The 12,593-nt window shown below is 41.4% G+C and overlaps 1 protein-coding gene across 2 annotated transcripts in view; it reads right to left on the bottom strand.

The window, feature by feature from the left end:
• Positions 1-210: 210 nt before the first annotated feature.
• Positions 211-12,593, bottom strand: part of DYDC1 (DPY30 domain containing 1) — a 58,113-nt gene continuing 45,730 nt past the window's right edge. Inside the window, exons 2-7 of one of the 2 annotated variants that reach the window (XM_004712978.2) lie at positions 8,308-8,477; positions 7,812-7,913; positions 4,829-4,921; positions 2,726-2,773; positions 2,184-2,288; positions 211-536 (exon numbers count right to left, since the gene is read on the bottom strand). In XM_004712978.2, the coding sequence (XP_004713035.1) occupies positions 510-536; positions 2,184-2,288; positions 2,726-2,773; positions 4,829-4,921; positions 7,812-7,913; positions 8,308-8,454 (522 nt within the window). In that variant the 5' untranslated portion in view covers positions 8,455-8,477 and the 3' untranslated portion in view covers positions 211-509. The remainder of the gene's footprint in view (positions 537-2,183; positions 2,289-2,725; positions 2,774-4,828; positions 4,922-7,811; positions 7,914-8,307; positions 8,478-12,593) is intronic. The other variant, XM_045293494.1, reaches the window with a different exon arrangement.

The following is a 12,593-nucleotide window of genomic DNA, read 5'->3' as shown; positions in this document are numbered from 1 at the left end:
CTTTATCAATCTAAACAAGTGCCGGGAGGCACTTCCCTCTCTAGCACACAAGTAAGCTCTGCAGCTAACTCCTAGGAGGAAATCTCATTTAAAAGATGTGCACATTTCTAAGCCCTACACAGTGGCAGCCTCTTCCACTTCTGATGGACCAGGAACTCTCAACTCAGTCTTGTGCTTATATGGGTACAGATGCACACAATCTTTTTAATATTTGTTTCAAATTTGTTATTTTATTTACTTCCAGAGACTCCCCTGTTTTAGCCATGTAAGCATACAAATAATCAGCTGTATCCGTGAATCCAAAACAAACCATTAAGGCTACACGTGAATCCCCCTATAACACTGTCTTCAGAATTGAGGGGGGGTTTGTTGTTGGGTTTGTTTGTTTGTTTGTTTGTTTTTGGTGGGTGCACATAGCAATTGGAGATTGTCAGTACTGAAGCTTGAAATACTGAAATGTCCTTCATTTCAAGAAACCTGCATTGTTTATTGCTCTTAGGCTGGTTGATTCAATCTTGATCGATGTTTAATGCAACCTAGAAGCAAAATAGACAGGAAGCAGGTTTTAATATAATTTGAACTGTGTGAAATGTCCACACTTAAATAAGAATTTCGGTAGTGTCTGTGTGGTTGCTTATCATTCTCGAGGTGGGTGTTACCCCACCCTGTCTTCTCTTGCCCTCTTATTCTTTCTCGTCCGTCTGCGTGGGGTTTTTCCTTCTGTAGAACCAAATGCTAAGGTTTTTAATGGCTCAGTCTTTCTCGTTCACACGCGGCCTTCTCAGGTTCCTCACTCACTCCTGCAGCCTCACTGACCAGAGACACCGGTGTCTGCTTGATTTATTTCTCCTGCCTGACTTCTGGATGGCCCCCCGCCCAGCCCCATCATCCAGTGGCCTCCAGATACTTTCATCGGGAAACTCCATCTCCTGAAACTCAGCACCCACAACCGAAAGCCCTACTTTAAGAACCCTGCTTCCTCACGTGTTCGTTCCTAACCTAGCGCCAGAACAAACGCAGCAGACCTTTCATGGAAAGGTCTCCAGTGATGACTTGCAGAATCCTTCCCCCTTCACCTCCTGAAGAGCGTTTGACAACACCATACATGTCCTGCCATCGATGACTCCTCCTCCCTCTAGATGACTCCCTCCGCACACTTCTCCATTCTCTTCTCCCCACACGTAGCCACCGCGGTCTTTCCTGAATGCAGTTCTGATCATATTTGGCCCCTCTGTCTTTAGGGCAAAAGCTACGTTTCTGAGCAGGAATTGAAAGTCTTTTCACGGTTTGACCCTGCTCCCCACTGCCTCACCACACATCCCCCGCCCTCCCACCCACCCCCACTCCTACATTCTCTCCGACCTGAGCCTGCATCCTTTTTGTGCTCTGAGTAGCAAACACCTAACTTTCTTTAGGAATCATGGACTGGCTGGCCTATTTCATGAGTGCACTGATTAAAGGGATCCAAGGCTCCCTAGGCCAGGGCAGACATGATATACAGTATACACCTGCCAATCTGCTTCCTTATAAATAGCTCTTCCATTCACTCTCAAAGGCATCCTAGTTAAACAATAAATTACCTACATCTAACTATTGTCCAATTGTCTGGTTCTCCCCTTAGACCAGTGGTTCTCAACCTAATGCCGCGACTCTTTCATACAGTTCCTCGTGTGGTGGTGACCCCCCCAACCATAAAATTATTTTCATTGCTACTTCATCACTGTCATTTTGCTACTGTTATGAATCGGGCGACCCTTGTGAAAGGGTCGTTTGACCCCCCAAAGGGGTTTCGACCCACAAGTTGAAAACTGCTCCCTTAGATCGTACATTCCACGAGGTCAAAACGATCTGTTTTATTCACAACAGCATCGGGAAGAGTACCTGGCACTGAGAAGACCCTGTATTTTTCTTAAATAAATAAATATACTGTAAAATATACACTCTAATTAGCATATTTAGTTGGTTCCAGGATTTGGTACTAAAAGCCAAAGTGATGGCCCAAAAGATTATGTATTGAGCCAAATTATTTTAAGTATATATTGTTGAAGATATTTTGAGATTTTCAAGTTTAACTTGAAAGACATAGATATATACTTAAGTTACATGAAGCTAATACTTATTTGCTATGTAGTCCAGATTTTAAAAATCTGATTTTTAGGAAATGTTTTCCTAAAGTTACTCACATCAGATAGCATTGGCTCATCCAGTTCTTCCACTCGGCTCAAGTTAGGTGCACCATACCGATCACTAATTTCAGCTAGGGTTTTGCCTGAGTCTGTTATTGCTTCCTATAACCACAAAGTTAATTTTTACTTTTAAATAACTCCAAAATCAATCCATTATATTCCTTTTGATTTTGATAAGAGCCTTCTGAATCACAATATCAAATACAACATTATTCATAGAATGAACGGATGCCTATTAATGAAAAGAGAATTCTAAGAATAAACATTAACTCTAAAAAGGAAATTTGGAAATTTAAAAATATATATACAATTCTGTGGTCTTAGAGAATTATGGTTTTAAAAACACAGCAATAAATATATAATTTTATCCACTTTGAGATGTTACTGGTGTCCTATTATTTATGGAATGTGTAAGGATATGTTGACCATCAGTTTTTTTTATACTATTCTTATTAAAAATTTATCTATTAATGCACCAAAATGCACCTTTAATTCCCAAGATAACTGTTTTGCCTAACACAGAAAAACTATCTTCTCACCTCTAAATGTAAAGTCTCTTCAGTCTTAACCATATTCATTATCATTTCCTGTAATATATAAAAATGAAGTAAATAATTTTGTCCCACATTTAATGCACAGGCACTGGTATTTTTATTTTTATATAGCCAATTTAAGAGCAGCAAATGCTATCTTTCTAAAAAAAAAAAAGAAAGAAAATGCTATCTTTCTTCAGGAGTAATTAGAATACACTTAATACAAAATTATAACCTCCAACTACCATATAATATTCTATCCTAAGAAAAGATGGCCATATTTCTGTCGGATAAGCATCTGGATTCTAGCCATGTTAGAATCAGTTAAGTGAGAAAATTCTTCTTGTTCTAATGGAATGATTCTTGTCAGTAGTAATTGGCAATTTTTAATGATAACTAAAATATCCATTTTAGAGATTAATTTGCTACATACTCTTCATATTCTCATCTAGTGAAAATAATTTTTTTTAATCCTTATAATTTATTTTGTCTTCTTTCTGTGTTTCAGACATATTTTACCTATACACAAAGTGGATAATATATTCTAACATTTAGCACACTTGCTAGCTGCTATTTATCAGATAAATGTACCCAAATCTCTCTCTCAGTGAATGGATAGAAGATATATAAACGTTAATTTGCATCAGCAACCTGTAAGAAAAGTTCCTATGAGGGAGAGCCACTTGTCTTATTCAGTTGAGAAAATGCTTTGATAAGCCTGTTTGGAATGGGAGAGAAGCTATGTTGAGGAAGAAGGGGGGTCCAAGCAGGGAAAAGTATCCAAGGGGAAGTATTCTAGGGAAATACTCAGAACTATGGAATTGAATACCTCTGAAGAAAAATATTCAGCAAAAAACATAAGAATATTAAAATGCTTGGTAAGTGTACCAGGCTCTCGAGGGCACCCCGTCCCTCCCCAGGTTTGGAGAACTCATAAAAGTAAGCATATCATTAAACCCACCGCTATGATTTGTTACCGTGAAAGCAGGCAAAACCCCCAAAGATCAAAGTCACTGCCATTGAATTGATGCTCAAACCCCCTCACTGCCATTGAGTTGATGCTCAAACCCCCTCACTACCACTGAGTTGATGCTGGCTCAGAGTGAGGCTATAGGACAAGGTCGAGTGTCCCTATGAGTGTCTGAGACTGTGACTGGAGTGGTTGGTGGTTTTGAACTGCTGACCTTAAGGTTAGTAGCCCAACGTGTAACCAGGACGCCACCATGGCTCCTTGAAAGCAGACAAGACGTGGGAAAAGGGAAAGGGCAAAGACACAAGGGGCAAAAAGTACAGAAGAAAACAGGAGCAAGATCTAGGATCCTCTCCTAGAGGGGTCGCATCCAAAGAATCCAACTCACTGTCACAGAGTCCATTAGGATTCGATACATCCCCCTACCTTTTTTAATTTGCTTGACACATATCATATGAAATAGGCAGTTGAAAGTGTAACTTAAAAGTCATCAAGAGGTTTGTTCTGTCTGACATATAATGTTTTTGCATACCCGTAAATACGGTTTTACTTGAAGTGTGACATTATACAGACAGTCAAAAGAAATGTAATTTTTTTAAATGAGTTATTTCATAGTTAATTTTCATGAAAGTCCATACAAAACACATTTTAAAGTATAAATTATATTTTTTTACATCTAACATTAAACAGAGACATTCCTGTTTAGAGACCAGGACATAAATATTACAAAGGAATGAATCAGTAACACCAGTTATCAAAATTAGGGACAACCACACTGGATTAAAATGTTCACAATATCACTAGTAGACAACTGTACTTCACACAAGGCAGCTTTACATATGCCCTTACTTGACCCTTACAACAACCAGAGAGATATGGCTGATAACATATTGCTATCCTTACTTTTCAAACAAGTAAACTGAGACTGAGAAAGGTCTGCTTAAATCACACCGCTCAATTACGTGGCAGGTCCTTAGAGCTGAACGTAAAATTTCAAAAAACAGCTCAAAAGCAAGCAAAGCAAAGCATTATCATAAGGTGTGCAAAGTTTGATTGCTCCGCTATTCCAGTTGGGAGAAGCAACCTAAGAGAATTAAAAAGTTTTCAATAAAACAATTATTTCTAAACTTCAAAATTACCTCCTCCACTCCCTCTTGAGCTCGCTGCATTTCTTCCATTCTCTGTCTCTCCTTTTCTTGCATTTCCAACTCCAGCTGTAACTCCAGTTGTTGCTAAATATTAGAGACATATTTTTATTAGTCAGCAGAAATCAAAGGACTTGACTCACTTGAGGTGTTCCAAGATACTTAAATTTATGTCATCATTGTTGGATGCTATGGAGTCATTCATGCCTCACAGCAAGCCCACGTGACCAATGGTTTTCATGCTATAATTGTTATAGAAATAGACCACCAGGTATTTCTCCCGCAAACCCAAGGAGTAAGTCCCAAACGCCTTTCAGTTAGCCAAGTGCTTAATCGTGTACAACAATAGGACGTACCCACCCATGGCAATTGAGTCAATTCCAACTCACAACTGGCCCTGTAGGAAAAAGCAGAACTGCTCCCTAGGATTTCTGAGACTGTAAAACTTTGTGAGCGGGACAGCTTCATCTTTCTCCCAAGGAGCCTGCTGGGTATTAACCATCAACCTGGTGCTTAGCAGCAATGCCTAAACCACGGCACCAGCAGGACGTGCACCAGGGCTTCTAGCCACCTAAAATTCACAATGGTAGGAAAAGAAATGGTCACAGAGCCTTGGTAGTTAAACTTCTACCAATATTTCCTGAAATATAAAACGAAAGCTTCCCTAATTGCTAATTGTAAAAATGTACTATTTGTAGGAAATCGAGTCATCTTCTGTACTTCTAGAAATTCCAAAGGAAATAGCACTAGTTTCTTCCAATAAACTCTCAAAAAAAAAAATCTCTCTCTCTCTCTCTCTCTCTTTTTTAAATTTAGCCTTAGATGGTGTTTACCACCCGCTTTGGGCTGCATTCCCAAGCAACTCAACTTTAGGAAGACCCGGGACCGGCTGTCCCACGGGCTGGGCCTCCATCAGAAGGGCTTGTGGCCCCTACAAGCGACACCAGGGAGTGGGTCTTCCATATGCCACATTTCCCACACCCCACCACGGGCCGGAGATTCGGCACTGGGCTCTAAAATCTCTTTTAAAAGTTATCATAGATCTTCATATAGCCAAACCTTGGTAACATAGCAATGTGTGAGAAAAATCTTACATTTATCACCAAAAGCAAATGTAATAAAAAATATATTTCGTTCTAACAAAATACATATGACTAGTTGCATAAATACAGCTGACTAGAAGAGGTCGCTATTTGTACTGATTCCAATAAAATGTGCAACTTAGAGAACAATTTCACTGATATGACATGTAAGTAAAATTTTGCTGATGACCATTCAACAACAGTGGCAGCAGTACGTTGACAGGGAGCTGCCGGAGGTTCAGGCTGGATTCAGAAGAGGGCGTAAAACCAGGGATATCCTTGCTGATGTCAGATGGACCTTGGCTGGAAGCAGAGAAGACCAAAATGATGTTTACTTGTGTTTTATTGACCATGCCAACACATACTAGTGTGTGTGTGCCTTGGGTGGCCTTGAGAAAAAGGAAAGTTCCCTAACACTTATTGTGCACATGCAGAATCTGTACATGGATCAAGAGGCAGTCATGCAAACAGATCAAGCAACACATTGCATTGGGTAAATCTGCTGCCCACAATCTCTTTAAAGTGCTAAAAATCAATGATGTTACTTTGAGGATTAAGGTGTACCCAACCCTAGCCGTGGTATTTTTGATTGCCTCGTATGCATGTGAAAGTTGGACACTGAATAAGGAAGGCCAAAGGAAAGTGGATGCGCAGAGAGGACTGTAGGGCCTTCCCAAGCTCCAGACATGTTGTCCCCTCACTGGCCCACAGTGCTATAGAGGACAACACTGGAGACAGTTCAGGAAGTGTGTCCGGTCTGACCCCTCTCTCTCCCGCCCCTCCCCCACACACAAGTGGGGCAAATTATGAAGGAAGCATAACTGATCAGCAATGGGAGCAAAACCACAAAGTCCCCGAGGAATCCCAAAAATAGACTTCTGACTCGGGGGGAAGTACTTGCACCTCACCTGGCCTTGTTGGGGGACATTCACGAAGGTCAGCAGATAGACCTGGAACTATGTATAGACTTTTTTTTTTAAATCACATGCCTATTTCTATAAGATAAGCAGAATAAACAACTCAGAGGAGAAAACAACAGGACCACTGGTTCCAGAGGAAAGGGGGGTGGGGGACGCTGGGGAGAGGAGGAGGTGAGTGGGGAGGAAGCCGTGAGTCAACACATTCTGAGACAGGGAAACATCAAGGGATCTAAAATCGATGGTGAGGAATACTCAAGGGGCTCAAGTAGAAAGAAGTATTTTGAAAATGATGATGGCAGCATCTGCACAAGTTCGCTTGAGGTAATTGATTTATGGATTTTTATAATCTCTGTAAGAGCCCCCAATAAAATGATCAATAATAATGTCTTAAAACTTACATACCAGCAGATGCCTACACTATCCCTTCCACTCCCCTTGCTCCCTGGTATAATCAAAGATGTGCCCTTCTGCCAGCTAGTCTATGCTCTAGATCCCCTATCCTCTTGTATACATGTAAACATGACTACATGAACCATACCCTCTAAAATCAGCCACCTATCTCTACCATCCTCCTTAACAAACAAAACCAAACCCTCCTTCCAAAGAAATCTTCACACGTGTATTCCTTACACAACCACCTTCCCTGCTTTCCCTCACTCTGGGCCCGAGACCACCAGCGACCCTAGGTGAACTCTATCCAGTCATGTTCTCACTTGACCATCAATAGATAGGTTGACAACTCAGACCTCACGTGCACTCTTTTTCCCCTTGGCTCCCTGGGGATGCACATGCCAGTGCACTCTCTGGTCAGAAAGGAAACCACACACATACATAAAGGTATAGATAACAAAGAGGCACAGTTTTATGTAAGTAACCAAGGACCTGTAGTAGGTTTTTCAAAGCGTAGGTTATAGCGCACTACAGCTGAAAGCCCTAATTGCAGGATTCCCCGTAAACTCATCTTGCTTGACTTACCTGCTGAAACAGGATTTCCTCCGCTTTGAGCCTCTCCATCATCTCTTGCTCCAAGAGAGCTAATTCTCTTTCATGCTCCAGCTGGGCTTTTTCATTTTCTCGCTAGCATTGTTTAAAAGCAGCATCGCATAATTAATTAGAGAAAAAACTATTTGTAAAAGCAATCTTGAAAACACTTAAACCACCAACAATAAAGCCAAAATTAAGCAAATTATACTCTCTTCATTTGGATAATATAAAATACAATTGAATATGATGACAAGTATGTAAAACAATCTACGGCAAAAGTGTAGAAAAAGACTGGATGAAAGTGGATACAAATATAAATAGAGATATTCTTTAGGGATTGTTTGCTTCTTTCATGTTATCCACGGTTTTGCATAATGAACCTATTATTTTTATAATGGAAAATAATACAATTGAACTTTCAAAAAAGCAGACAAGTTGGATGAATGATTCTGCTTTTCTAATTTTCTAAAATGAGAGTCATACTTACTTGTTGTTTCATAGTCATATTTTCCTTATATTTGTAAATCCACAATGCCAAATATTCTATTGGATCTACTGGACGCATTCTTGCCACTTCTGCAAGACCTTGTGTTAGACAAGTCCCAAGTTCTTTTTGAAGATAGCGTGATTCCATTTCTAACTCTTATATATAAATGCCTAAAAAGTAAACGTTTGGCATTAATGCAGGACATTTCCAATTCCATAAGTGTAAAATCCAGTAAGCCAGCAATACATTATACTCTTCCAATGTCTCATATTGACAGTAACTGACACCTACCACAGTCAGAGATATTATAGGCAAATTGGTCCAAGGAAACTTCTAATGGTTCCCAAAAAACTTCTAAAGAAATCATTACAACTAAGATAATTTCAAAATCTTGGTGCACTTTCAGGTCCAAGAGAGGAAAGAAAAGGGGATACTGATTATTATTGCAATTATTTACTTCACTAAGACAATAAGCCAAACAATGTATTGTATTTTCATCCTTGCAGCATATCTGAAAAATGGTTATTATTATCCTCATTGTGCAGATGAGGAAACTCAGACAGAGAGAGCTTAAGGAAACAGTTCAAAATTGAAGAGCTGGCACATGATGAAGTTGAGCTTTGTACCTGCAAAGTGTAGGATTACCTTGCAACTTGTTCTGAATTCATGAGAGCCAAGTCATACCTGTGTTAGGTAGGGTTCTTTAGAGAAATGAAAAACAGGTGGGCACTTAATGTGTATATAAGCGAAACCTTATATAAATAAGGCTTATACAGCAAGAAGGAATATAACAGCTGATTAGTCCACACAGCAGGACAGAGGGCTCAGTTCAACTCACGTAGGCTACTGGGTCCAAGGTCAAGGAAGCAGACGGTAGAGTCTTCCTCAGGCAAGACAGGCAGAGTCTGCCTGCAGGCAGCAGGCAGCATGGTGGGTCAGTAACAGTCAGTACTGTGGGAGCTTAGCAAAGCAGGCCTGATGCGATCTGGAACTCTAGGCATGCACTGGGACAGGATCCACCAGCCTCAAGTGCAAGTGATGTACGCAGCAGCAGGGTGGCGATGCAGGTCTTGAAGGAGCCTCAAGCTCTAGCAACATGGGTTGGCTTGGCCCACAGGTAGTATGGCACACAGGTTGAGGCCGAGAACTATCTAAAGCAGCAGCAAGCTGGTCTGATCATCAGGGAGTGAGAGAGATATGAGATGCTGGCCGTCTTCATTTATCTCAGTCACCCTCTGTATTAGTCTGGGTACTTTAGAGAAACAAATCCACAGCAACTCATATATGAGAGAGTTTTATGTAAAGAAAGTGTGCATCATGAAAACATCCCAACCCAATGCTGCCCAAGCCCACAAGTCCAACATTAACCCATTAACCCAACACCAGTCCACAAAGTCCTCCACCTCACAAAACAGAGGCAATGATGCCGACTGCAGGAGGAAAGCTGAGTCACTGAACAAATAAGCATCTCAGCACTAGCAGGGGTCTCCACACGGCTGCTCCTGCACCCAGGGCTGCATCGGGATAGGTCCCTGTGGCTTCTCTTTGGGGATGTCTTGCAGGAAGTCAATCTTGCAAGCTGAAGCAGGGAACTGCTAAGGCAGCTGCACCCTGGTGCGAGCACCACAAAGCAAGAGACCCGAGAACTAGAAAGGGGAGGCTCACCACCCATTTATCCCTCTGCCTTTCAATTAGCCCCACATGTGATTAGCGGCCAGGTTGGCACAATTAACTAACTTACCCTCCAATCAAGCTTCAACCTAATCAAATTCTGCCCACATGTCCCCATTGGCCTAGTTGGCACAATAAATGTAACTATCCCAATACCTGAGGCTAATGAATGGAGTCTGACCAGATGAAGAGGGACCACCTGATGGTCAGATGTGGACCAAGGTTCCGCATGGTACAATTTATCATGACCATGGAGAGAGACTGATGACCATCCTGAACTAGAAGTACAAATGAGTTTCCTGGTTAGTTATCATGCGTGGGACATGAAAGCTTTGTCCTGTGAGCCTCCTTTCAGACCTTGCCTATGTTTCTTCATTTGTATCTATTTTGGTTGTAATAAATCTGAAACTGTATGTATGGTATACTGCTAGATATTTTGCATCATTCCAGAAAATTAACAAACGTAAAGGGTCAGGGAGAACTAGCAGGTGCTGGCATCTGCATATTTAAAGAACAGCATCAAACTTGGGCAGCTGGTCTGAAGGATGATGCCCATCTAATTTGTTATTGGCAATGAAGATGGAGACGTGGGAAAGTGAGGAATGGATTCATTTCTGCACTTTGTGGAGTAGATTCATGCTGCATACAGTCAGCATCAGAAGTGGAATTTGTCCACTTTGAACCTGGTTTTGTGTAGTGCCAGCTCTTGATTTCAGAACCCTCCCTCTGTGCTGAAATGCGTATCCCAAAGCCACAAGAGCCATTTTTCATTCCTGCTTCCAGGCAGCTCACACAGCACTTGCCGTATCACTTTAGACTTGTGTCTGTTCTCCTATCAGAAAAGAAGTTCCTGTAGCTTTAAGATGGGTGTGTTTTAATCATGGGAAGACTGCCGACTCCTATGATGGTAAGGGCATGCCTGTCTACACTCCACAAGTCAGGATCAGCAAAGAGAAAGGATACGCCCATTGGTCCTCATCAACACCACTCCTCAACCAGCAGCCAAGCCTCTTGCAGGTCCTCAGTCTCTCAGCCATGTGGTCCCTTGACCATTGGCTCCATGGGCTAGGAAGCCAGCCAGCCCGTTATTCTATCTCATAGTTCCGAAGTCTCAGGTCAGATAAGGAGAAGGTACCCCACAGTCTTAGTGCTGCTCCTCTGAGTCTCTGTGCCACAGTCTCTGGTACATGTAGTCTCAGTGACTTCCGCCACTTCAGAGATCTCTGATGTGCTCTTTCAAATGGTCTGTGTTTTCTGTGTCCCCATTGACTCAACAGGACACGTGCACACTGAGGAATGGCTCTGATGAGGATGTAGCTGTCTTTTAGAAGACCATACCACCAAAGAAAACAATGATGGTGTTGTACGTCACTCCCTGTACCAGAGTTTAAAGATGCCTTTCATGGAAACAATAGGTGTAACTCCGTTCACACCCTCTACCAAGGTCAGGACTTAACTCCTCCTTAATCCTCTAAGACCAGAGCCACAGGCATGAAGTCAATAATTAGAATGCACTACATAAAGAATTAGGGTTTAATAAAGAAGGGCCATATTAATGTTCTTCTCTAAATGTATAGATATATAATTAGAGATATATAAGGAAACTTATGTCAAGAAAGTGGCACATACTAGTAGAAGTAGCTAAATCCAGTCTGGTTCAAGTCCATGGGCCAGAGTTTACGCTGGAGGCTTTTCCTGACTCATGCAGCTGCAGAGGCTGACAAATCAGGACGCAGGAAGATGAACTAAGAAGTAGGAAGACCACAGGCTAGTGGAGGTAGAGGTGGATGAATTCAAGGTCAGCAGGTTGAGCTGCAGAATTGAATGAATCCGGTAGGCAATACGGGCCATCGAATGAAGTCCTGAGAATTAGAGGCTGATGCGACAGGTGCAGAATCCAAACTAGCAAGAGAGAAGCATTTCCGTGGAGTCTTCTTAAATAGCAATGGCCCACCCCCCACCACCCCCCACCCCCAAAGAAATCTTCCTTTCACTTGCATCAGGCTGTGATCTGAGTAAGGAGGCCACACTCCTCCTTCATCCTTTCACAACTGCTTTGCTGCCCACAGCAGATTCCATCTTGGAGTTGATGACATTATTCATTCACATAATGGGGGAGTTCCAGGCCCTAAATGGCAAGCCGCTGAGAACCCAACTATCCCACCAAGCATGATGCCCTTCTTGTTCTTCTGGAAGTTCATGGCATATTCAACATTCTTCACCAACACTAGAATTCAAACATGTCAATTCTTCAGTCTTTCTTATTCATTTTCCAACTTTTGCCATGTAGAAGGTAACTGAAAATACCATGGCTTGGGTCAGGCACATCTTGGCCCTTTGTTCTTTAACACTTCAATGAGCTCTTTGGAAGCAGATTTGGCCAATGCAATATTTAATTTTTTTCTTTTTAAAAATAGTTTTATTGGAGGCTTGTACAGCTCTTATAACATTCCATATATCAATTGTATCAAGCATATTTGTACATATGTTGCCATCATTCTTTTCTAAAGATTTATTTTATTCATTTTTAAAAATCATTTTATTAGGGGCTCATACAACTCTTATCACAATCCATACATACATCAATTGTGTAAAGCACATTTGTACATTCATTG

Source organism: Echinops telfairi, unplaced genomic scaffold, assembly GCF_000313985.2.
Source record: "Echinops telfairi isolate 266 unplaced genomic scaffold, ASM31398v2 ScPeMD7_2010;HRSCAF=2546, whole genome shotgun sequence".
NCBI classification, from domain to species: Eukaryota; Metazoa; Chordata; class Mammalia; order Afrosoricida; family Tenrecidae; genus Echinops; species Echinops telfairi.
Note: the sequence above shows the minus strand (reverse complement) of the source record. Positions and strands in the feature narration are given on the sequence as shown.